At 42.0% G+C, this 25,285-nt stretch overlaps 1 protein-coding gene across 3 annotated transcripts in view; it reads left to right on the top strand.

Annotated features, from left to right (window-relative positions):
• ARMH3 (armadillo like helical domain containing 3) overlaps positions 1–25,285 on the top strand; it is a 224,250-nt gene that overhangs the window by 184,456 nt on the left and 14,509 nt on the right. Inside the window, exon 25 of one of the 3 annotated variants that reach the window (XM_030940828.1) lies at positions 22,281–22,416. The exons of the other annotated variants lie outside the window; for them this stretch is intronic. Coding sequence (XP_030796688.1) covers positions 22,281–22,376 — 96 coding nt within the window. The 3' untranslated portion in view covers positions 22,377–22,416. Of the gene's footprint in view, positions 1–22,280; positions 22,417–25,285 lie in introns of those variants that run through there. 3 annotated transcript variants of the gene reach the window in all.

The following is a 25,285-nucleotide window of genomic DNA, read 5'->3' on the forward strand; positions in this document are numbered from 1 at the left end:
CTCAAATAGGGTAACTGAGGCCTCTCCAAGCAGCCCACATTGAGAACTCCTGTGGTGTTTTCTCATCTTAGAACAGGACCTGAACCATCACACAAGGCAACCTTGGCAGAGACATGTGCTGGAGAGCTGAGATGTAAGACTCCCACAACAGCCATAACTCAGTTTTCTGTACTTGGCATCATGTTTTTCTACAACAGCCTGTATTGTAGTCTTTCACTGCCTCCCTATAAGCCATGAATGATGGTTGCTTTGCGAACTCTCAAGTGTGAGCATGTGACACCAGTGCTGGCCATCCGACCCCGCCTTCTTCGTTGCCTCTGTTTAGATTCTGGCATTTCAGTTGACCTGTTTGCAGAAAAATGTTTGATATGAGTTGTTCACCGGAGTCACTACTGCCGGAAAGATATGTCAGAAGTGGGGATGAGGTGGAGTTTTACAAGCTGCTTATCCTCAGTAATCATCTTTATGTTATATAGGGCATCTTGAGAAGGCCCACATGAGAGGGTCAGCTGAACAATGATGTGCTGCTAGGATGACCACTGTCTTCCGTGGACCAGGAGATAAGCTGCACTGCCAGAGGCCCTAGATAGGAGAGAATGTGTTTCAGATTTAAAATACATGCAAATAGATAAAAGGAAAGGAACAACTAGTAGTTTTTGAGCTGCACAGTTTTATATGGGTTATTTACTTAATTCTTATATCCTAGATCGGGCATGGTGGTTCATGCCTGTAATCCCAGCACTTTTGGAGGCTGAGGCGGGCAGATCAGCTGAGGCCAAGAATTTGATACCAACCTGGCCAGCATGGTGAAACCCTGTCTCTACTAAAAATACAAAAAAATTAGCAAGGCATGGTGGTGGGCACCTGTAATCCCAGCGACTCGGGAGGCTGAGGCAGGAGAATTGCTTGAACCCAGGAGGCAGAGGTTGCAGTGAGCCGAGATCACTCCGTTGCACTCCAGCCTGGGCAACAAGAGTGAAACTCTGTCTTTAAAAAAAAAAAAAAATCTTATGTAAATTATTTGGGGTAGATGTGGTTATCATTTTATAGATGAGGAAACTAAAGAAACTAAGTAATTTGTTCAGGGTCGCACAGCTATTAGTGGTAAAGCCATAAAGTGAACCTAGGTCTGTCTGACTCCAAAGCCTGGGCTTTTTCAGTTTTATCAGGCTGGGGCATATGTGACAACCTGAGTGTGTCAGATATTCTGAAGGAAAAAGTATAGGAAAGTGGAGAAAGAAGGAAGGAGAGTAAAGATAATGGCTTATTCCCGGGGGATGGGGGAAGATCCTAGACGGGGAAGGTCCTAGACAGGGAAGGGCCCATTCAGTTGAGGACAAAAAGCACTAACGAGGGGTCTGTGGACTGTGCCTTCCGGTCAGGCAGAAATGTGTAAGTAGAAGATCCTGGCACAGTCTGGCACAGTATGGTAACTTTATAAATGATAGAAGAGACTCTTTATTCCAATCAAGTGTCTCAGAAAAGTCCCTATGAGAAATAAAGCTTCTTCTACACACTACAGGGACATGATGACTTAATTTTTTTTTTTTTTTTTTTTAAATTTTTAGAGACAAGATCTTGTTCTGCCGGGCGCGGTGGCTCAAGCCTGTAATCCCAGCACTTTGGGAGGCCGAGGCGGGCGGATCACAAGGTCAGGAGATCGAGACCATCCTGGCTAACACTGTGAAACCCCGTCTCTACTAAAAAATACAAAAAACTAGCCGGGCGAGGTGGCGGTCGCCTGTAGTCCCAGCTACTCGGGGAGGCTGAGGCAGGAGAATGGCGTGAACCCGGGAGGCGGAGCTGAGATCTGGCCAGTGCACTCCAGCTTGGGTGACAGAACGAGACTCCGTCTCAAAAAAAAAAAAAAAAAAAAAAAAAGATCTTGTTCTGTCATACAGGCTGGAGTGCAATGAATGACACACTTATAGCTCACTGCAGGCTCCAACTCCTGGGCTCAAGCTATCCTCCTGCCTCAGCCTCTCAAAATGCTGGGATTAACAGGCATGAGTCACCATACACAGCCAACTTTTTTTTTTCCTTTTCCTTTTTTTTTTTTTTTTTAGATATTCAGTTTCTCTCAGTCACCCAGGCTGGAGTGCAGTGGCATGATTCTAGCTCACTGCAACCTCGAACTCGTGGACTCAAGCAGTCCTCCTACATCAGCCTCTCGAGTAGCTGGGACTACAGGCATGTGCTACCATGTCTGGCTATTTTTTTTTTTTTTTGGTAGAGATGGGGTCTTACTATGTTGCCCAGGCTAGGCTGGTCTCAAACTTTTGGTTTCAACAATTCTTTTGCTTTGCCCCCCAAAGCACTTGGAATACAGGCATGACACGATGCCCTACCTAAAATATTTTTACTTACTTATTTTAGTAGATAATATGTGGTTCAGGATCTAAAAGGTAGCACAAGGAATATTTATTTATTTATGAAACAGAGTTTCACTCTGTTGCCCAGGCTAGAGGGCAGTGGCGCGATCTCTGCTCACTGCAACCTCTACCTCCTGGGTTCTAGCAATTCTCCTGCCTCAGCCTCCCGAGTAGTTGGAATTACAGGCACACTTACCACACCCGGCTAATATTTTGTATTTTTAGTAGAGACAGGGTTTTGTCATGTTGGCCAGGCTAGTCTCGAACTCCTGACCTCAGATGATCCATCTGCCTTGGCCTCTCAAAGTGCTGGGATTATAGGCATGGGCCACCACGCCCAGCCAGCACACTGAATTTTAATTGTTTTTAAAATAGTGATTCCATTTTGTTTATAGAAAAAAAGACTAAAAATTAATGTCCCACAGCCAAGCTGGATGAATGCAGAGGTCACTGGCAGAGAAGAGCTCGGCTTATTATTCATCTCTATCACTGTCAGCATTTTCTCCAATTAGGTATGATTTTGAAATGACTGTCATATAAACTTCTGGTCTTAGGCAACTGTGAAGCTTCATTGGCAGTGCATAGAAGGAACAATGATGGAGGTAGTAGGAATCCTAGTAATTGTCAGCTTTAAAAAAAAAATTTTTTTTTTTTTTTTGAGACAGAGTCTCACTCTGTCGCCCAAGCTGGAGTGCAGTGGCACAGTCACGGCTCACTGCAACCTCCACCTCCCGGGTTCAAGCGATTCTCCTGCCTCAGCTTCCTGAGTAGCTGGGATTACAGGCGCATGCCATCACGCCCGGCTAATTTTTGTATTTTCAGTAGAGACGGGGTTTCACCATGTTGGTCAGGCTGGTCTCAAACTCCTGACCTCGTGATCTGCCCTCCTCGGCCTCCCAAAGTGTTGGGATTACAGGCATTAGTCACCGCGCCCAGCCTAAAAAAAGTTTTTTTTGAGACAGGATTTCACTCTGTATCCGAGGTTGGACTGCAGTGGTGTGATCATGGCTCACTGCAGCCTTAATCTCCTGGGCTCCAGTGATCCTACCATCTCCACCTCCTTAATAGCTGACTGCAACCTCGAGCTCCTGGACTCAAGCAGCCCTCCTGCCTCAGCCTCTCGAGTAGCTGGGACTACAGGCATGTGCTACCACGTCTGGCTATTTTTTTTTTTTTTTTTTTTTTTGGTAGAGATGGGGTCTCACTGTGTTGCCAGTCCCAGCTGAGTAGTTGGGACTACAGGTGTGCGCCACCACACCCTGCTAACTTTTAAATTTTTTTGTAGAGACCACGTCTCCTTATGTTGCCCAGGTTGGTCATGTACTCCTGGGCTCAAGTGATCCTCCCACCTCAGCCTATCCAAATGCCAGGATTACAGGTGTGAGCAACCGTACCTGGCCAGTAGTCAGCTTTTGAAGAGGTTACTGAGACAGTAGTCCTTTCTTTCTTAGTTTAACCCAAGAAGTATCCTTTATCCTGGTTACTAGTGAGAGTGTTCAGGTAGGAATTCCCACTTCAGTTGTTTTTTAGTCACCTTTTTTCCAGTAGATCTTTGGGAAGTTCTTTTTGTTTCCACTGCAACATCTTCCCTCAGGAAGTGGCTCAAAACCCTTTAAGATGTGCTTGGAAAAACATGGTTTGTCACTGTGGTAACATCAGAGGCCAAATGTGTCATTATGCAAACTTGTATCTCTGTTATGAACTGTGTTGATTGGAAATGTTTTTCCTAAGTACCATAACAGCATTTTGACTTTTTATAGTGATCTTGTTGAAAAGATGTTGTGGTCTTCAAAATGACCCACCCAGTTAGAAAGGAAGCTTTGCATAGCCCACAGATGGGATTTCTGTTAAAAGATTCTGTTTGGGAGGGATAAATAAGTGAGGTCTGGCAAAGAGACAGAGATCCCATGTTGAATTACCAGTGAGTTAGGAACAGAGACAATGTTTTCACTCTCCCTTTCTTAGATGTGATGTTTCCAAGAAAAGAAATTTCAGGTGGGGAGGACAGAGATGTCAGCCTCTTGGTTGGAGCTAGGGAGAGTGCCCTGCATGCAACAAGCCGTGGAAAAGAAGTTCTCTTTTGGCCCGGCGCAGTGGCTCACGCCTGTAATCCCAGCACTTTGGGAGGCCGAGGTGGGCGGATCACGAGGTCAGGAGATCGAGACCATTCTGGTCAATACGGTGAAACCCCAGCTCTACTAAAAATACAAAAAAATCAGCCAGGTGTGGTGGCGGGCGCCTGTAGTCCCAGCTACTCGGGAGGCTGAGCAGGAGAATGGCGTGAACCCAGGAGGCGGAGGTTGCAGTGAGCGGAGATTGCACCACTGCACTCCAGCCTGGCAACAGAGCGAGACTCCATCTCAAAAAAAAAAAAAAAACAACTTTTTTTTTTTTGAGGCCAGGATGGTCTCCATCTCCTGACCTCGTGATCCACCCACCTCGGCCTCCCAAAATGCTGGGATTACAGGCGGGAACCAGTGCGCCCGGCCAGAAGAGAAGTTCTAATGTGATATTTGTGTATCATGTTTCCCCAGTCCCATTAGTGTGATTGGATGCCTTGCTTGTGCAAGGTAAGGACCTGTGTGTGTTGGATCTGTAATTAGTGAAAAAAAGAAAAAAACTTCATAAGTGGTGTCTAGGGCTTCAACCAAATAAAGTCAGGGAGGTGGGGGTGACTGCCCAGGGAAATTAAAGAAAGTCGTGTCACCACTCCTTTAACCAACTGATGGCCTCTCACTAATCACCCACTGTGAGGTTCATTATCTGGTTCACCTTGCTGAAGGGCAGAGTCAACCTGTCAGATCAATAAATCTGAGGGCAGTGTAGAGCTCTTTGGTAGCAGGTTTGAAAGGCATGGATGGACTGGGAGAACTGGCCAGCTTAAATTGGGTCTGAAACTGGGTTTGGTCCTGAAGTATAGGAAATGAAAATAGAAAGGGGGGAAAAACCTTCTGCCTGTTATATACAGGGTGACTGTATACAGGGAACAGTTACCTTTTAAAAGGCAGAACAACTTTCTGTAGTCTAAGAGATTTGTGTCTGCCTTTTCGATCATTGTTTCCAAATAATTATATTGAATGTTTGTACTCTGGAGAGAAATTCAGATTATCTTGGATAGAAAGTCACTATAAGCACCCAGTGGAGGGAGGGATGCTCACTTGATGAGGTCTGTGGTTTTGTTACAGTGTTCTACTGTAGTTCCTATGCTTTTAGCTGTTTTTTTCCCCCCAGTCACTTTGGGCTACTGAAGTGTTGTGGAAAAAAAGAACCAATTCTTGCCTCCAAAGGAAGCTCTCAGGACCTGCTTTGGTCTAAGAATTCTCAGCTTCTAAGTGTCTTTAGTGCAGTAAGGCAGAGAAGGGTTGCCCTGGCTTAATGTTCCCCAGATTTATTTTCTTCCATGCAGAAGTACAGAAGTATGTACTCTATGCCAAGTCAGGGGCTAAAAAAATGCAAAAACCATACCTGCCCTTGAGGCCTTCATGGAATATGTATCAGGATCACTACTTTCGTTTTAGATCTTTGCCTGTGTGCTCGCCTTAGACCTCTCTCAGCTGATGTATATGAACGGAGTCTTCACAGCAGTCCCACCTGACCCTTTGTACGCCTAAGAAGGACGGATAAAACTCCCTGTTCTCTTTGAAACCCCAGTGAAATACTGTCTCTCTGCAGATCCATAAACTATTGGCTGATGACATGACCCTTATTCAAAGTGAGTTGCCACAAGCAGAGCCATGATCATGTAGTATCTCTCCTTCTTGTCTCAGTTTCATAAAAAAGGCAAAAGCAGAACCCTCATTAGGTGTCCTTAGTAATGGCAGGACCCCAGAAGCTCCTTAGCTTAGCAAATATTGAGTTTGTTAGAAAGCCCAGGTAATTACACCCACTAAAAATCCTTCCTATAGCTAGTCCCCAGCTGAGAATAGTTCCGGGTACTGTTTTTTGCTGCCTGGAGTCAGTTTAATTTGTCAGGGAGGGTTGTGGAGTTCTTCAGGGGTGCCGGGGAAGAGCACAATGGGAGGATTCATTAGCATTGTTGAAATACTAGCTCTTAGCTTAGAGTTTCTGATGTATCAGCCTGAATCATTCTTGTCCCAACCCAAAATGGAATATCCAGACCGAAAATGACACAAGCTTACTGTCCATGGCCATACATTTTTTTTTGACTAGTCCTGATTTGCTGGACTTTTAAATTTAACTTTATTGAGGTATAATTAATATATAATAAAATATGTTTATGTAACCACCACCACAATCAAGATGTAGAACATTTCCATCACCCAAAAAATGTTCTCTTATATCACTTTGCAGTCAGTCCTCACCCAAGTCTGGGCCATAGACAACCGCTGATACGATTATTTTTACTATAGAGTAGACCTGTCTTTTAAAAAATTTTATATAAATAAACTCATGCAATATGTACTGTTTTATGTCTTCTTTCTGAGATTCATACACATTGTGACACTCCTTGGGTGTTTACTCAAGAGAAATGAAAATATATATCCACCCAAAGATCTGTACACAGATGTTCATAGCAGCATTATTTAGGATGACCAAAAACTAGAAACAACCTAAATGTCCATCAGCAGTTGAATGAATAAACAAAGTGTGATTCATTCATGCCATGGAATATTATTCAGCCATAAAAAAGGAAGGAAGTACTGATACATGTTACAACATGGATGACTCTCAAAAACATTATGATAAGTGAAAGAGACAGCCACAAAAGACCACATATTATGTGATTTGTTTTATTTGAATTGCCCAGAAAATCGATAGAGACAGAAAGTAGATTAGTGGTTGCTTGGGCTACGGGTGGGGAGCAGGGTGGGGAGGGACTGCTAATGAGTATGGGATTTCTTTTTGGGTTGATAAAAGTGTTTTAAACTTAGATCATAGTAATAGTTGCACAACTATGTGAATATACTAAAACCATTGAATTGTACACTTTAAATGAATGAATTTTATGGTATATAAACTATATCTCAATAAATACGTTGAAAGTAATAAAGAAACTGCCACGCTGTTTTTTTGTTTTTGTTTTTGTTTTGACAGTCTTTCTCTGTCCCTCAGGCTGCAGTGCAGTGGCGTGATCTCGGCTCACTGCAACCTCTGCCTCCTGGGTTCAAGCGATTCTCCTGCCTCAGCCTCCTGAGTAGCTGGGATTACAGGTGCGCGCTACCACACCCGGCTAATTTTTTTTTTTTTTTTTGTATTTTTAGTAGAGATGGGGTTTTACTATGTTGGTCAGGCTGGTCTCGAACTCCTTACCTCATGATCCGCCCACCTCGGCCTCCCAAAGTGCTGGGATTATAGGTGTGAGCCACTGTGCCCGGCCTGCCATGCTGTTTTCAAAAGTGGTTGTACCATTTCTCATTCCAACCAACAAACATACAAAAGTTCCAACTACAGCATGTCCTTGCCACACTGGGAATTATGAGTCTTTAATTTTAGCCATTGGATATGTAGTATACTTATTACAGCTTTTTTTTTTCTTTTTTGAGACAGAGTCTTGCTTGTGTTGCACGTGCTGGAGTGCAGTGGCGTGATCTCGACTCACTGCAACCTCCGCTTCCTGGGTTCAAGCAATTCTCCTGTCTAAGCCTCCCGAGTAGCTGGGATTACAGGCATCTACCACCCCTCCTGGCCAATTTTTGTCTTTTTAGTAGAGACAGGGATTCACCATGTTGGCCAGGCTGGTCTCGAACTCCTGACCTCAGATGATCTGCATGCCTTGGCCTCCCAGAATGCTGGGATTACAGGCATGAGCCACCATGCGCAGCCACTTATTACAGCTTTTTAATATTATTAGTTTTAATCTGCATGATGACTAGAGCAGGTTCAAGCGATTCTCCCGCTTCAGCCTCCGGAGTTAGCTGGGACTACAGGCGCGTGCCACCATGCCCAGCTAATTTTTGTATTTTTAGTAGAGATGAGTTTTCACCATATTGGTCAGGCTGGTCTTGAACTCCTCACCTCAGGTGATCCACCCGCCTTGGCCTTCCAAAGTGCTGGGATTACGGGTATGAGCCACCATGCTTGGCTAGAGCAGTTTTTTATGTGGCCATTATAGATCTTCCTTTGTGAAGTGTCCAGATCATTTACCTATTTTTAAAATTTGGTTGTTCCTCTTTTCTGAAGTTGTATTATTTATGAGTTTTTGTATATTTCTGATGCAGGTTGTTGGACACACACACACACACACACACACACACACACACACACACAGAGTAAATATTTTCTCCAAGTCAGTAGTTTGCCTTTTTTCTTTGCATATTCTCAATGATGTCTTTCAAAGACTAGACATTTTTAAGATCAATTTTAACTTAAGTAGATATTCATGAAGATTAATTTACTTTTTAAAGGAGTCATGCTTTTGTGTTTTATTTAGTAAATCTCTGCCTACTCCTGGTTGCAAAAATGTTCATTGTACTTTCTTTCTTTCTTTTTTTTTTTTTTTTGAGACAGTCTTGCTCTGTCACCCATGCTGGAGTGCAATGGCACATTCTCGGCTCACTGCAACCTCTGCCTCTGGGTTCAAGTGATTCTCATGCCTCAGCCTCCTGAGCAGCTGGGATTACAAGCGTGCACTACCACACCCAGCTAATTTTTGTATATTTAGTAGAAACAGAGTTTCACCATGTTGGCCAGGCTGGTCTTGAACTCCTGGCCTCAAGTGATCCACCCACCTCAGCCTCCCAAAGTGCTGGGATTACAAGCATGAGCCACTGTACCCGGCCTCGTTGTATTTTCTTCTGTAAGTTTTATAATTCTGGCTTTTACATTTAGTTCTGTGATACATTTCAAGTTAGTCTTTTTTATGGTGTGTGGTAAATGTTCTTTCCCCCCTGCCAAATATTCAATTATATTGCCATTTGTTGAAAAGACTACTCTTTCTCCATTGAGATACCTTGGCGTATTATAAAAAAAAAAATCAATTGAACATGTATGTGCAGTTTATTTCTGGACTGTCAGTTCTGTTCCATTGGTCTGTATGTCTAAATATATGGTCTACCATGTCTTGATTATTGTAGGTCTATAATAAATCTTGAAATCAGCTAACCCTCTAATTTTGTTTTTTTATAAAATGTTTTTGAATATTCTAGGTCCTTTCCATTTCTGTATAAAATTAGCTTGTTTGTTTCTACAAAAAGAATGGTGAGATTTTGATTAGAATTGCATTAACTCTATAGATGACTTGGGAGAGAATTAATACTTCAATAATACTGTTTTCATATCCATAATGGAGAAAACATAATATACCTCTCCGTTTATTTAGATCTGTTAAAATTTTTCATCAGTGTTTCATAGTGTACTTGTTTTATGCCTATTTTGCTCAATTTATCCCTGAATATTTCATTTTTATGTCATGTAAGTGGTATTTTAAATTTCAATTTCCAATAGTTTGTTGCCAGTTTATGGAAATATACTTGTTTTTTAATTGACTTTTTTTCTGCATCCTTGATAAACTTATTTATTAGGTTTTTGGGTTTTTTGTTTGTTTGTTTGTTGTTTGAGTTTTTTTGAGACAGGGTCTTACTCTGTCATCCAGGCTAGAGTACAGTAGCATGATCACAGTTCACTGCAGTCTCAGTCTCGTCAGGCTCAGGTGATCCTCCCACTTCAGCCTCCTAAGTAGCTGGGACTACAGGCTACCAGCTGCCACCATACCCACCTAACTTTTGTATTTTTTAGAGATGGGTTTTTGCCATGTTGCCCAGGCTGGTCTCAAACTTGTGGACTCAAGCAATCCGCCTGCCCCTGCCTACCAAAGTGCTGGGATTACAGGCATGAGCCACCTCACCTGGCCATTAGTTGTTAGAATCTTTAAAATGTTCTGTGCTCATAGTCATGTTGTGTATGAATAAATTCACGTTTACTTCTTTTTTTCAAATCCATATGCCTTTTATTTCTTTTTCTTATCTTATTTCACTGGCTGCGATCACCAGCACAATATTGAACTAGTGAGAATAGATAGATGTCCTTGCCAGATCTTAAGGGGAAACAGTTGCTCTTTCACCATTAAGCATAACTTAGCTGTGAGTTTTCATAGATTCCCAATATTAGGTTGAGGAAGTTCCCTTCTATACCAGATTTGCTGAGAGGTTTTATTATGAATGGATGTGCCATTTTGCCAATGCTGTTTCTACAGTTGTTGAGATGGTCGTGTGGATTTTCTCCTTTATTGTGTTAATATGGTAGCTTATTTTTTATTTATTTATTTATTTATTTTGAGACAGAGTCTCACTCTGTCGCTCAGGCTAGAGTACAGTGGCACTATCTTGGCTTACTGCAACCTCCTTCTATTTTTAGTAGAGATGGGGTTTCACCATGTTGGCCAGGCTGGTCTCAAACTCCTGACCTCAGGCGATCCACCCACCTTGGCTTCCCAAAGTGCTGGGATTACAGGTGTGAGCCACTATGCCCAGCCGGTAACTGATTTTTGAATATTAATCCAACCTTATATTTCTGAGATAAACTTGTCTTGATCATGATATAGTATTTATTTTAAATATTACAGAATTTGAGCTGCTAATATTTTTAAGCTATTTTTGTATCAGTGTTTATGGAGGGATATTATTAGTTCATTGTTCTCTTGTGATGTCTTTGTTTGGTTTGGGTATTACAGTAGTATTACTCTTAAAAAATGAGTTAGGGAGTATTCCTTCCTCCCCTATTTTTAAAAAAAGTTTGCGGGCCGGGTGCGGTGGCTCAAGCCTGTAATCCCAGCACTTTGGGAGGCCGAGACGGGCGGATCATGAGGTCAGGAGATCGAGACCATCCTGGCTAACCCGGTGAAACCCCGTCTCTACTAAAAAAATACAAAAAACACTAGCCAGGCAAGGTGGCGGCGCCTGTAGTCCCAGCTACTCGGGAGGCTGAGGCAGGAGAATGGCGGGAGCCCGGGAGGCGGAGCTTGCAGTGAGCCGAGATCTGGCCACTGCACTCCAGCCTGGGCGACAGAGCGAGACTCCGTCTCAAAAAAAAAAAAAAAAAAAGTTTGTGTAGGATTGGTCTTATTTCTTGCTTAATGTTTAGTAACATTAACCAGTGAAGTCATCTGGACCTATAGTTTTCTTTGCGGGAAGAATTTATACCCAATATTTTATTAGGGAAAATTTCAAACATATAGTAAAGTTGGAAAAAATTATATGGTGAATATCCACATAACCCTCACCTAAATTCTGTTATTTACATTTCACTATACTTGCTTTATCACATGTATGACGCATAGGATAGATCTCCATCCATCAATCCATCTTTTTTTATGTGTTTCAAAGTAAAATGCATGTATCAGTGTACTTCTGTGGAAAACATTTTAATTGTTAGTTGAATTTCTTTAGTAGATTTAGGAATAGTCAAGTTTACTACTGGTTCCTCAACCAGTTTTAATCATTTGTGTCTTCAAGGAAGTTATTCATTTATATAGGTTGTTGAATTTATTGGCATAATTTGTTCATAAAATTCTCCCTATTCCTTGAAATCCCTATAGGATTTATAGTGATGCCCTCTCAAATTCATGATATGAGTAATGTGTGTCTTTTCTCTTCTGTTCCTTATCAGTCTGGTTAGAGGTTTGTCAGTTTTATTAATCTTTCAAAGAATTAACTTTTAGATTCATTGGTTTTCTGTTATTCTTCTTTTGTTTTCTTTTTAAGACAGGATCTCACTTCGTCACCCAGGCTGGAGTGCAGTGGCGCAATCTCTGCTCACTGCAGCCTCCACTTCCCAGGCTCAAGTGATCCTCTGGCTTCAGCCTCCTGAGTATCTGGGACTACAGGCTTCTGCCACCACACCCGGGCTAATTTTTGTATTTTTTGTAGAGACTGAGTTTTGCCATGTTGCTTAGGGTGGTCTCAAACTCCTGAGTTCAGGTGATCCACCCACCTCAGCCTCTCAAGGTGCTGGGATTATAGGTGTGAGCCACCATGACCACCCTGTTATTTTTCCTTTACATTGATTCATATGGTTATCTGTATTATTTCCTTCTGTTTGCTTTGATTTAATTTGCTCTTTTTCTAATTTCATAAGGTAGAAATTTAGGTCATTGATTTTAGATCTTATTTTCTAATATGAAAAGTTAGAGCTGTAAATTTTTCCTGTACCAACAACATCTCACAAATTTTGGTAGGTTCTGTTTTCATTTTCATTCAGTTCAAAATATTTTCTCATTTCTCTTGTGATATTTAGAAATGTGTTTCATTTCCATTATTTGGGGATTTTCAAGATATATTTTTGTTACTAATTGCATATTTAATTCCCTGATGGTCAGAAAATATACTCGGTGTGATTACAGTCCTTTTAAATTTATTGAGATTTGCTTTATGGTCCATTCTACAGTCTATCTTGTTGAATGCTCTGTGTGCATTTGAAAAGAATGTGTTCTGCTGTTGTTGAGTTGTTTTCTATAAATAGCTTTTAGAAGTTAAGTATGTTGGTAGTGTTTAAATATTCTCTCTTTACTCTTTTTCTGTCTACATGTGACTCTTAACACCCAAGTTAGAGGCACTGGCCCCCTATGCAGTTGAAAATTTGCGTGTTTTGACTCTTCAAAAACTTAACTGCTAATAGCTGACTATTGACCAGAAGCTTTACCTCTTTTTTTTTTTTTTTTTTTTTTGAGACAGAGTCTCATTCTGTCTCCCAGGCTGGAGTGCAGTGGCACACTGCCACCTCCGCCTTCCAGGTTCAAACGATTCTTGTACCGTAGCCTTCCAAGTAGCTGAGATTACAGGCGCCTGCCACCACACCCGGCTAATTTTTGTATTTTTAGTAGAAATGGGGTTTCACTATATTGACCAGGCTAGTCTTGAACTCCTGACTTCAAGTGATCCACCTGCCTTGGCCTCCCAAGTGCTGGGATTATAGGCATGAGCCACTGTGCCTGACCGAGAAGCTTTGCTGATAACATAAACAGTTGATTAACCCATATTTTATATATGTATTATATACTATACTCTTACAATAAAGGTAGCTAGAGGAAAGAAAATGTTATTAAGAGAACCATAAGGAAGAGAAATATATTTACTATTCATTAAGTGGAAGTGGGTCATAAAGATCTTCTTCATCATCTTCATGTTGAGTAGGCTGAGGTAGAGGAAGGAGGACAGGGAGGGGTTGGTCTTGCTGTCTAAGGATGGCAGAGGCAGAAGAGGTGGAGGAGGTGGAAAGGGGAGGCAGGAGAAGCAGGCACACTTGGTATAACTAACTTTGTGGTAATCCATCATAATTTCTGTCTAACATTTTTTACGTTTTTATTTCTCTGAAAATGTTTCTGTATGGTACCAGTCTTTCTCCACCATTTGCTTTAGTTCTATTGCCTGTATCATAGAATGGTTCATGTTGTAAAAGAAGTCAAAAGCAGTCTTGAATAATTGGAACCCTTCATCCAGATTGTCTAATGTCAATTTGTTTCCTGGCTCTGCTTCTTCTATGTCTTCTTCCTATTGTCTGGCACTGGTTGGGGAAGAACGCATCTCCGTCATGTCTTCTTCTGTTTATTCCTCTGATGATGTGTCTGTTAGCTCTGGAATTTCTCCAGGATCCATATCTGCAACCTCTTTTGTAATTTCCTTGATTTGACTCTGTTGTAAATCCTGTGAAGTCATGCACAACATCTGGACACAGTTTTCTCCTGAAGAAATTTGTTGTTTTGGACTTGATGACTTTCGTGGCTTTTTCCAATTTTTTTTTTTTTAATAGAAACAGGGTCTCACTATGTTGCCCAGGCTGATCTCAAACTCTTGACCTCAAGCCATTCTCCCTCCTCAGCCTCCCAAAGTGCTGAGATTACAGCCATTAGACACCACCCCCAGCCTTTCATGGCTTTTTCTTTTTGTTTTTTTGGAGTTGGCGTCTCACTCTGTCACGCAGGCTGGAGCGCATTTACATGATCACTGCTCACTGTATCCTTGGCCTCCTGGGCTCAAGTGATCCTCCCACCTCAGCCTCCTGAGTAGCTGGGACCACAGGCATACACCACCACACTCAGCTAGTTTTTTATTTTTTGTAGAGATGGGGTCTCACTATGTTGCCCAGGCTGGCCTTGAACTCCTGGATGCCAGCAGTCCTCCTACCTTGACCTCCCAAAGTGCAGGGATTACAGGTGTGATCCACTGCAGCTGGCCCATGGCTTTTTCTGTAACAATGATGGCATCGTCAGTGTTGTAATCCTTCCAAATTTTCGTAATATTTTCTCCAATTGCATTTTCTTCCATAGCATTGACAATCCTTTGCATAGAGTACCATATGTAATGAGCCTTAAAGGTCCTTATGACCCTCGGATTTAGAGGCTGAATTAGAGACATCTTTGGGGCACCTGTGGTTGGTGCTGAATTCGTGGGGTCATGGGTGGCCAAGGGCATTGTACAGTATCAAAAGAACTTTAAAAGGCAGTTCCTTAACTGGCAAGGTACTTTGTGATTTCAGAGAAAAAGAATCAGTGGAACCAATCCAGTAAAAGGGTTTTTGTTGTCCAGGCCTCCTTGTCATATAACAAGAAGACTAGCAGAAGACTAGCAAGATAAAAACTGGTGTTTTTCTTTTCCCTTCAAGACTCAGGGCTTAAAGGTTTATAGATAAGGGCACTCCTCATCATAAACCCAATTGCATTTGCACAAAGCAGGGTTACTGTTCCTGCCTTAAATCCTGGTGGTCAGTTTCCTTCCTTACTAATAAATGTCCTTTGCAGAATTTGTTTTCAGAATAGGATACTTTTGTCTACATTGATTTTCTTTGTTCGTTCTTTTTGTTTGTTTGTTTTTACAGACAGAGACAGGGTCTTGCTATCTCAGTGATTTTCTTAATGGTGTCTAGAAATTTGTCTGTTGCCTCTTGGTCAGCAGAGGCTGCTTCTCCTGTTATCTTGACATTTTTAAAGCCAAATTTGTTTCAAAATTATCAAACAATCCTTTGCTGATATTAAGTTCCCCAGCTTTAAATTCTTCACCTTCCTGTTGCTTTAAGTTGCCATATAATGACTTCACTTTTTCTGTAATCACAGTGGAATCTATAGGTATGCCTTTCTTACAGCAATCCTGAATCCACATAAAAGCTGCATCTTCAGTACAAGATAAAAAGGTATTTTGCAAAAAATGCAAGATTTTCATGCCCGCTGACATAGCTGCAGGGATGGCTTCACAAATTTCCTTTCCTTTTCTTTCTTTTTTTTTTTTTTTTACAATTGTCCTTACACTGGATTCATTTTTCTTGAAATGGCGAGTGACTGCAGCTGCAGACCTCAGTCTGTGGTACATATCAAGCAATTCAACCTCTTCTTGTAATGCCGTGACTCCTCTCTGCTTCTTGGGAGCGCTTTCAGCATCTCTCATGGCACTTTGTGTGGGTTCCATGGAGTTGTTCAAGTTTTACACTATTGCACTAAATACCATGAAAAATATATGAGAACTGTGAAAGATCTTTTTGTTTGTTTGTATTTTCCTGATATGGAGTTTCACTCTTTCTGTCCAGGCTGGAATGCAATGGTACAATCCCAGCTCACTGCAACCTCCACCTCCTGGGTTCAAGTGATTCTCCTGCCTCAACCTCCTAAGTAGCTGAAATTACAGGCAAGTGTCACCACGCCTGGCTAATTTCTGTATTTTTAGTAGAGATGGGGTTTCACCATGTTGGCTAGGCTAGTCTCAAACTCCTGACCTCAGGTGATCCGCCTGCCTCAGCCTCCTAAAGTGCTGGGATTGCAGGCGTGAGCCACTGCACCCAACCGAGAGATCACTTTTTACTGCAATACACAATTTATTGGAGAGAGGAACTACTCATGTGGAGATTATTAGCATCACAGGGCATTTTAAGTGGATATTCACAGTTGAGCTCACCACAATAGCAACAGGAGATGACTATGAAAATATTACAGTTGGCCAGGTACAGTGGCTCATGCCTGTAATCCCAGCACTTTGGGAGGCCGAGGCAGGCGGATCACCTGAGGTCAGGAGTTCAAGACCAGCTTGGCCAACATGGGGAAACCCCATCTCTGTGAAAATTAGCCGGGAGTGGTGGTTCATGCCTGTAATCCCAGCTACTCAGGAGGCTGAGGCAGGAGAATCACTTGAACCTGGGATGCGGAGGCTGCAGTGAGCCAAGATCATGCCACTGCACTCTACCTTGGGCAACAGAGTGAGACTCTGTCTCAAAAAAGAAAAAAAAAATTACAGTAGTACAGTAGGTACTACAGTTAATTTTATACAGTTATAATTTAATACTGCCTCTTTATGTTTGCTTACATTTCCCTCAGCTGCAAATGATGCCATGTATGGTGTTTGTGTGCATGAGTTTTGGTAAATTTTAACTTTTTATAATAGATTTGTATATACTTTATGGTAGTAAATGATAAAATATAGTCTCTATGTATATCTTACATTAAGTATGACATACTTAATGTTTTCTTCCTTTGTTTGTTCGTTGTTTTTTTTTTTTTTTTGAGACGGAGTCTCGCACTGTCGCCCAGGCTGGAGTGCAGTGGTGCAATCTCGGCTCACTGCAAGCTCCACCTCCTGAGTTCATGCCATTCTGCTGCCTCAGCCTCTCAAGTAGCTGGGATTACAGGCGCCTGCCACCACGCCTGGCTAATTTTTTGTATTTTTAATAGAGACGAGGTTTCACTGTGTTAGCCAGGATGGTCTCCATCTCCTGACCTTGTGATCCGCCTGCCTTGGCCTCCCAAAGGTTTAATTTAATTTGATTTTTTTTTTTTTGAGCTGCGTCAGGGCTTTTAATTGAGAGTTTGAAAAGTCCTGATTTTTTTTTTTTTTAATTTAAGTTTAGGGTACATGTGCACAACGTGCAGGTTTGTTACATATGTATACATGTGCCATGTTGGTGTGCTGCACCCATTAACTCGTCATTTACATTAGGTATTTCTCCTAATGCTATGCCTTCCCCCTCCCCCCACCCCACAACAGACCCTGGGGTGTGATGTTTCCCACCCTGTATTCAAGTGATCTCATTGTTCAATTCCTACCTATGATTGAGAATATGCAGTGTTTGGTTTTCTGTCCTTGCAATAGTTTGCTCAGAATGATGGTTTCCAGCTTCATCCATGTCCCTACAAAGGACATGAACTCATCCTTTTTTGTGGCTGCATAGTATTCCATAGTGTATATGTGCCACATTTTCTTAATCCAGTTTATCATTGATGGACATTTGGGTTTGTTCCAAATCTTTGCTATTGTGAATAGTGCCACAGTAAACGTACGTGTGCATGTGTCTTTATAGTAGCATGATTAATAATCTTTTGGGTATATACCCAGTAATGGGATCAGTGGGTCAAATGGTATTTCTAGTTCTAGATCCTTGAGGAATTGCCACACTGTCTTCCACAATGGTTGAACTAGTATACACTCCCACCAACAGTGTAAAAGTGTTCCTATTTCTCCACATCCTCTCCAGCATCTGTTGTTTCCTGACTTTTTCATGATCACCATTCTAACTGGTATGAGATGGTATCTCACTGTGGTTTTGATTTGCATTTCTTTGATGGCCAGTGATGATGAACATTTTTTCATGTGTCTGTTGGTTGCATAAACGTCTTCTTTTGAAAAGTGTCAGGCCGGGCGCGGTGGCTCAAGCCTGTAATCCTAGCACTTTGGGAGGCCGAGACGGGCGGATCACGAGGTCAGAAGATCAAGACCATCCTGGCTAACATGGTGAAACCCCGTCTCTACTAAAAAATACAAAAAACTAGCCAGGCGAGGTGGCAGGCGCCTGTAGTCCCAGCTACTCGGGAGGCTGAGGCAGGAGAATGGCCTGAGCCCGGGAGGCAGAGCTTGCAGTGAGCTGAGATCCGGCCACTGCACTCCAGCCTGGGTGACAGAGCAAGACTCCGTCTCAAAAAAAAAAAAAAAAAAAGTGTCTGTTTTGTTTTTTTTTGTTTTTGTTTTTGTTTTGTTATGTTTGAGACGGAGTCTTGCTCTGTCGCCCAGGCTGGAGTACAGTGGCACGATCTTGGCTCACTGCAACCTCTGCCTCCTGGGTTCAAGCGATTCTCCTGCCTCAGCCTCCTGGGCAGCTGGGACTACAGGCATGTACCACCACGCCCAGCGAATTTTTGTATTTTTAGTAGAGACGGGGTTTCACCATATTGGCCAGGCCGGTCTCGAACTCCTGACCTTGCGATCCAACCTCCTTGGCGGCCCAAAGTGCTACAATTACAGGTGTGAGATGCTGTGCCTGGCCTTAATTTTATTTTATTTTTTAAAAGATGGAGTCTCACTGTGTTGCCCAGGCTGGTCTTGAACACCTGGGCTCAAGCAATCCTCTCACCTTGGCCTCCGAAAGTGCTGGGATTTACAGGCATGAGCCACCATGCCAACCAATTTTTTCAAAATGTCTAAGCTACACAATTTGCAAGATTTCAAATTGTTCCAAATCTTCAAAAACCTTTCTAATATATATGTATATTTTTAAATTTGCGGATAAGTGGACCCACACAGTTCAAACCCGTATTGTTTAGGGTTACCTGTTTGTTCTATTAGTTACCGAAAGTAGTATGGAAACCTTCAACTTGTAACTATAGATTTTTCTGTTTCTTCTTTAGCCTATCAATTTTGTTTCATTCAAAGTTTTGAAACTGCATATATGTATGGGTTTATTATGTCTTCATAATGAATAGACCTCTTTATCATTACGAAATTTTGCTCTATATTCCTGATACTATTTCTTGTTTTTAAGTCTCCTTTGTCAGATATTAATATAGCAATTCAACTGTCTTCTATCATTTTACTTTCAACCTGTGTCTTTATATTTTAGGTAGATTATTGTTGCCCAGGCTGGAGTCCAATGGTGTGATCCTGACTCACCGCAACCTCTACCTCCTGGGTTCAAGCTATTCTCCTGCCTCAGCCTCCCAAGTAGCTGGGATTGGATTACATGCATGCCCCACCATGCCAGGCTAATTTTGTATTTTTAGTAGAGATGGGGGTTTCTCCTTGTTGGTCAGGCTGGTCTCGAACTCCTGACCTCAGGTGATCCGCCCACCTCTGCCTCCCAAAGTGCTGGGATTACAGGCATGAGCCACCGTGCCTGGCTTAAGTAGGTTTATTTTAGGCAACCTGTATAATTGGCTCTTGATTTTATATCCAATCTGAAAGTCTCTGCCTTTTAATTGGAGTATTACGTTTAACTTATTTATGAATATAACTGAATTAAAAACTACCATCTTGCTTCCCCCCCATTTTTCCCATCCACTCATTGTTCTTTTTTTTTTTTTTTCTTTTTCTGCCCTCTTTTGGTTTTACTGAGGTTTTTTTTTTTATGATTTCATTTTATATCTGCTATTGACATTTTAGCTATCTGTTTTCGTTTTCTTTTTTTCATGGTTGCTATAAGGCTTACAATATATCTTTAACTTATCACAGTTTACCTTCATGTTATTTAATTTTTTTTAGATGGAATGTTACTCTGTTGCCAGGTCTGGAGTACAGTGGTACGATCTTGGCTCACTACAGCGTCTCCCTCTTGGGATCAAGCAGTTCTCCTGCTTCAGTCTCCCCAGTAGCTGGGATTACAGGCATGTGCCACGACGGCCAGCTAATTTTTGTATTTTTAGTAGAGAGAGGGATTCACTATGTTGGCCAGGCTGGTCTCGAACTTCTGACCTCAAGTGATCTGCCTGTCTCGGCCTCCAAAAATGCTGGGATTGCAGGTGTGAGCCACTGCACCCGGCCATAGTGCACCCTCAAAATAATGTTATATTATTTCACGTTGCATGTGAAAACCTTGTAATAGTGTATTTCCATTTGCCCTATTCTTTCTTTTTTTTTTTGAGACGGAGTCTTGCTCTGTCGCCCAGGCTGGAGTGCAGTGGCCGGATCTCAGCTCACTGCAAGCTCCGCCTCCCGGGTTTACGCCATTCTCCTGCCTCAGCCTCCCAAGTAGCTGAGACTACAGGCGCCCACCACCTCGCCTGGCTAGTTTTTTGTATTTTTTAGTAGAGACGGGGTTTCACCATGTTAGCCAGGATGGTCTCGATCTCCTGACCTCGTGATCCGCCCGTCTCGGCCTCCCAAAGTGCTGGGATTACAGGCTTGAGCCACCGCGCCCGGCCCCTATTCTTTCATTGGTACTATTGTTGTCATACATTTTTCTTCTAGGGTTGTTTTAATTTCACAGTACATTGTTGTTATTTTTTGCTTCAAAGAGTCAGTTATCTTCTTCCTCATTTTTAAATTTGTATAAAAATAATTTCTGTTTACCTATGTATTTACTATTTCTAGTGCTCTTTATTATTATTTATAGTTATAGGTGATATAAGTTTCCTTCTGCCAAAGAACATCTTTTTTTTTTTTTTTTTTTTTTTTTTGAGATGGAGTCTCACTCTGTTGCCCAGGCTGGAGTGCAGTGGCACGATCTTGGCTCACTGCAAGCTCCGCCTCCTGGGTTCATACCATTCTTCTGCCTCAGCCTCCCGAGGAGCTGGGACTACAGGCGCCCGCCATCACAATGGGCTAATTTTTTTTTTTTTTTTGAGTAGGGATGGGATTTCGCTGTGTTAGCCAGGATGGTCTCGATCTCCTGACCTCGTGATCTGCCTGCCTCAGCCTCCCAAAGTGCTGGGATTACAGGTGTGAGCCACTGCACCTGGCGTTTTTTTTTTTTTTTTTTTTTTTTTTTTTTTTGAGACAGAGTCTCGCTCTGTTGCCCAGCCTGGAGTGCAGTGGCGCGATCTTCACTCACTGCAACCTCCGCCTCCCGGCTTTAAGCAATTCTTCGGCCTCAGCCTCCCAAGTAGCTAGGATTACAGGCATGTGCCGCTATGCCTGGCTAATTTTTGTATTTGAGTAGAGGTGGGGTTTCACCATGTTGGCCAGGCTGGTCTCCAACTCCTGACCTTGTGATCTGCCCACCTCAGCCTTGCAGAGTGCTGGGATTAGAGGTGTGAACCACTGCGCCCAGTCAAGAACATCTTTTAATATCTCTTGTAGTACAGGACTTTCAGCAACACATTCTCTCAGATTGTTTGAAAAGGTCTTTATTTTACTCTCATTTCTGAATGATGTTTTTGCCGGATGTAGGATTCTAAGTTAACTATTTTTTTTCCTGTCAGCACAAATATTATTATTACATTGTCTTCTGGCTTACATACTTTCTGGCAAGAAATGTGAATTCTTATTTTTGTTCCTCTGTACATAATGTGTCTTTTTTTCTCTAGCTGCTTTTACTATTCTTCCTTTAACACTAGTTTTAGTATGATGTGCCTTATATCTGCCATTTTTCTCTTTATTATGTTAATGGGTCTTTAAAATAATTGCTCTTTAAATGTCCTTGTTGCTAACTTCATCATCTCCCTCATTTCTGGGTCTATTTCTATTGACTGCTATTTCTCTTGGTTATAGGTCACATTTTTCTGCTTCTTGATATGTCTGGTGATTTTTATTGAATTTAAGTGCTAGATTTTGTTGTCTTTCTTTAAATTATATTGGACTGTATTCAGGAAGGCAGATAAAATATTTATGGAGTAGTACAATCCTTCTGACACATCTTTGAAGTCTTCATTTGGGTAAGTTTAAAGTAGCCTTTGCTCTAGGGCTAGTTTAGTGCCACTGCTAAGGTGTAACTATTCTGGCATCTTGTTTGAATGCCCTAGGTATTCAACAAGTACTGTTCATTCTGGTTAGTCAAAATTCAAACATCTCCCAGCCCTCTGTGAACTCTGAGAATTGTTCAGCTTACAAATTCTCAGTTAATTTTTGTCTGACCTAGTTGAGTAAGACCCCAACATATGCAATCCATATTATTAATATTTAGGAAGAAATTCAGTAGAAACACTTTGAAAATTTGTGAAGCTCCTTCTCAGCCTATCTCCCTTCTCTTTGATAATCTGCCTCCGGAAACAACTATATGTCTCCTTAGCTCGGCAGGACCTTAAAGTTCTCCTTGTTTTTCTTCTCTTAGGATTCCTGTCCTGCACTGCCTGTTATCCAGTATGTGACAAGAATTGTTTCCCAGTTCTCAGTTACTCTATCAAGTGGAAGTTCTGAACTACTTTAAAATACTGCATACCCTGAGTTACCCAACTGAATTTTTTGAATTTCACATATTTTTCAGAGCACCTTCCCTTACATTAACTATTCATATATACATATATATAAAAAAAATCTCTGCCTACCTCATTCTCTTTCTTCCCTCCTCTTTTCTCAGTTAGTACAGAAGGAAGTCTCAAATGGATATTGGAAATGGTATATTTAGTGAACATTTTTATGTCCTTTTTAAGATAATTTACTAAAACGTTTCTGATATTCCCTTTCCCCATTTTTTTTCCATCTATTCTTTTTTTTTTTTTTTTTTTTTTTGAGACGGAGTCTCGCCCTGTCACCCAGGCTGGAGTGTAGTGGCTGGATCTCAGCTCACTGCAAGCTCTGCCTCCTGGGTTCACGCCATTCTCCTGCCTCATCCTCCCCAGTAGCTGGGACTACAGGCGCCTGCCACCTCGCCCAGCTAGTTTTTTGTATTTTTAGTAGAGACGGGGTTTCACCGGGTTAGCCAGGAGGGACTCAATCTCCTGACCTTGTGATCCGCCCACCTCGGCCTCCCAAAGTGCTGGGATTACAGGCGTGAGCCACCGCGCCCGGCCTTTTCCATCTATTCTTGGGTCCAAGTTCTAGCCTTAACTAACACTGATCATTTACAAAGGCTCAGCCTTCATGTCTCTCAACAGTAAGGAGAGTTTGAACCTGAAGCTTTTGGGTCTCTAATATTTTATCCTTTTAACTGTCTGCTTGGTCACTGTGTCTCTTTGAGACCCTCCATCTGCCCATGAGTCTCCTCTGGGTACTAGTTAGCATTGGAGCTCATGAATCTAATTGTTTTCCTTGTTGTCTGAGATACAACTCTTTTGGTTGCTATATGCAAACAAGTGCTAAAAACGGCTCAGCAACTCCTTGAACCTGGCTGCTCAAAGATCACCATGTTTATCTGCTTAGATTGTTTTGGACAGTTATCTAATAAGTACACTGCACAGTTGAGCTGAATTTATGCAGTTGGAATCCATTGCTACACTGAACACACCTCAGAAGGACATTTCAGAATGGATCAAACGTAATTTCTGAGAAACCATAACTATAGCTATAGCTTGTATATTTTGAGAGTAAAGTGACATCCTCTCCCATTCATTTCATCTTTTGTACAGGATTTATTTTTTTCAGTGTCAGGTCTGAGCCTTGAAGAAACTGCCTTTCAGGTGATTGCCCTGATGGAGTCTAGGCTGTCAGTGTGAGTCACAGATGTGTCCAAGCTAATGGTTGGTCCTTCCTGCAGCTGCTGTCTCAGGGTTCCTGCTACACTAGTGTAGAATTTTGCGCTCAGAATTAGCTACCACAGTAATGTAAAGAGGAAGAGGTGGTAAACAAAAGAGAAGAGGCCGGGTGCGATGGCTCACGCCTGTAATCCCAGCACTTTGGGAGGCCGAGACAGGCGGATCACGAGGTCAGGAGATTGAGACCATCCTGGCTAACATGGTAAAACCCTGTGTCTACTCTAAATACAAAAAATTACCTGGGTGTGGTGGCGGGTGCCTGTAGTCCCAGCTGCTTAGGAGGCTGAGGCAGGAGAATGGCTTGAACCTGGGAGGTGGAGCTTGCAGTGAGCCGAGAATGCGCCACTGCACTCCAGCCTGGGTGACAGAGCGAGACTCTGTCTCAAAAAAAAAAAAAGAAAGAAAAAGATAAGAAGCCTTGGGTTCCTTATTTTCCCAGTCTTAGAAGGTGTGACACTATCTCAATCTAGCTACCCATTCACTGATCAGTTAAGCAGCTGACTCCAAACCATACTTAGTGTTACTGGCTCAACCCTCTATGTCCTTACATCTGTGGGTGTGCCTGTTGATGGATGCATGTTAGCTCCATAAAGGCAAGACTTGGCTCTGAGAGCTTTCGAAGCCTGTCAAAGAGTGCTGAGAACAGTGCTGAAGGTACATCAGGATCTAACTCTAATCTTACCATGTGACCTTAATGAGTGATTCCTTTTTTTTTTTGGTTGGGCCTGTGTTACTAAATTAGTCTGCAAACATGTTGACTGTTCGTTGTTTCTTAGGACTCTGTTAGACATTATGAAAATCCATCACACTGAGCCTCCTTCAGAGTGCTAAGCATCTAGCTATGAGAGATTTCAGAGAGGAAATCAGTAGTAATGGCATGTTGTTTCTCTAGGAGAGGGCCTGCCACTCTGCCTGCGTCCACCTGCTAATGCATGAACCCTAAAGCAGTATATTCCTTCCTCCACAGGAAATCCCTCGTTGGGAAACCTGTAGAATGCAAATATCTTCCAGAAAGGGTGGGGACAGCTGAGAGGAATTTTCTTATTTATGGATGGGATTGAAAAGGAAGCTATGGAAATAGGTCACTTCTCCCAATTTTGGGCCCTAAAAAATAGTTATTCATAGGGTCATATCAAGGCAAAGAAAATAATAGTAACAGCTACAGTTCTTAAGTGCTTTCTGTGTGCCATGCACAGAAAGCTTTCAATACATTGTCTTATTTAGTCCTCAGAACCAGCTATATATGATGAAGTTATTAGTATTCCCACTTTAAAGATGAACAAACAGGCTTACCCAGCTCCACCCTGCTGCTAACTGGTGAAGACAGGATATGAGTCCAGGCAGGCTAACTCTAGAGCCATACTCTTAACCACTATGCCATCTTGATTATCACTAGCTACTAATTGGAACTTTTCAGCACCCAGGTGCAACTAGACCCAACAGTGACCTGTCAAGATCTTTACTTAGAGAACATCTTTGCAGTGCTGCGCTTCTTGTTTAGCTTTAATTAATCTTGAATTTGGAAGAATATGGGTTTTAGGGAAAGAAGAATTGGCTTTTGCTTCTCCCTCATCAGAATCCCTCTTCTAAAACGTCCAGCATCTGACTACACTTAACATAATTGTTAGAATGCCGTTGAGAGGCT

Source organism: Rhinopithecus roxellana, chromosome 11, assembly GCF_007565055.1.
Source record: "Rhinopithecus roxellana isolate Shanxi Qingling chromosome 11, ASM756505v1, whole genome shotgun sequence".
In the NCBI taxonomy this organism is placed as follows: domain Eukaryota; kingdom Metazoa; phylum Chordata; class Mammalia; order Primates; family Cercopithecidae; genus Rhinopithecus; species Rhinopithecus roxellana.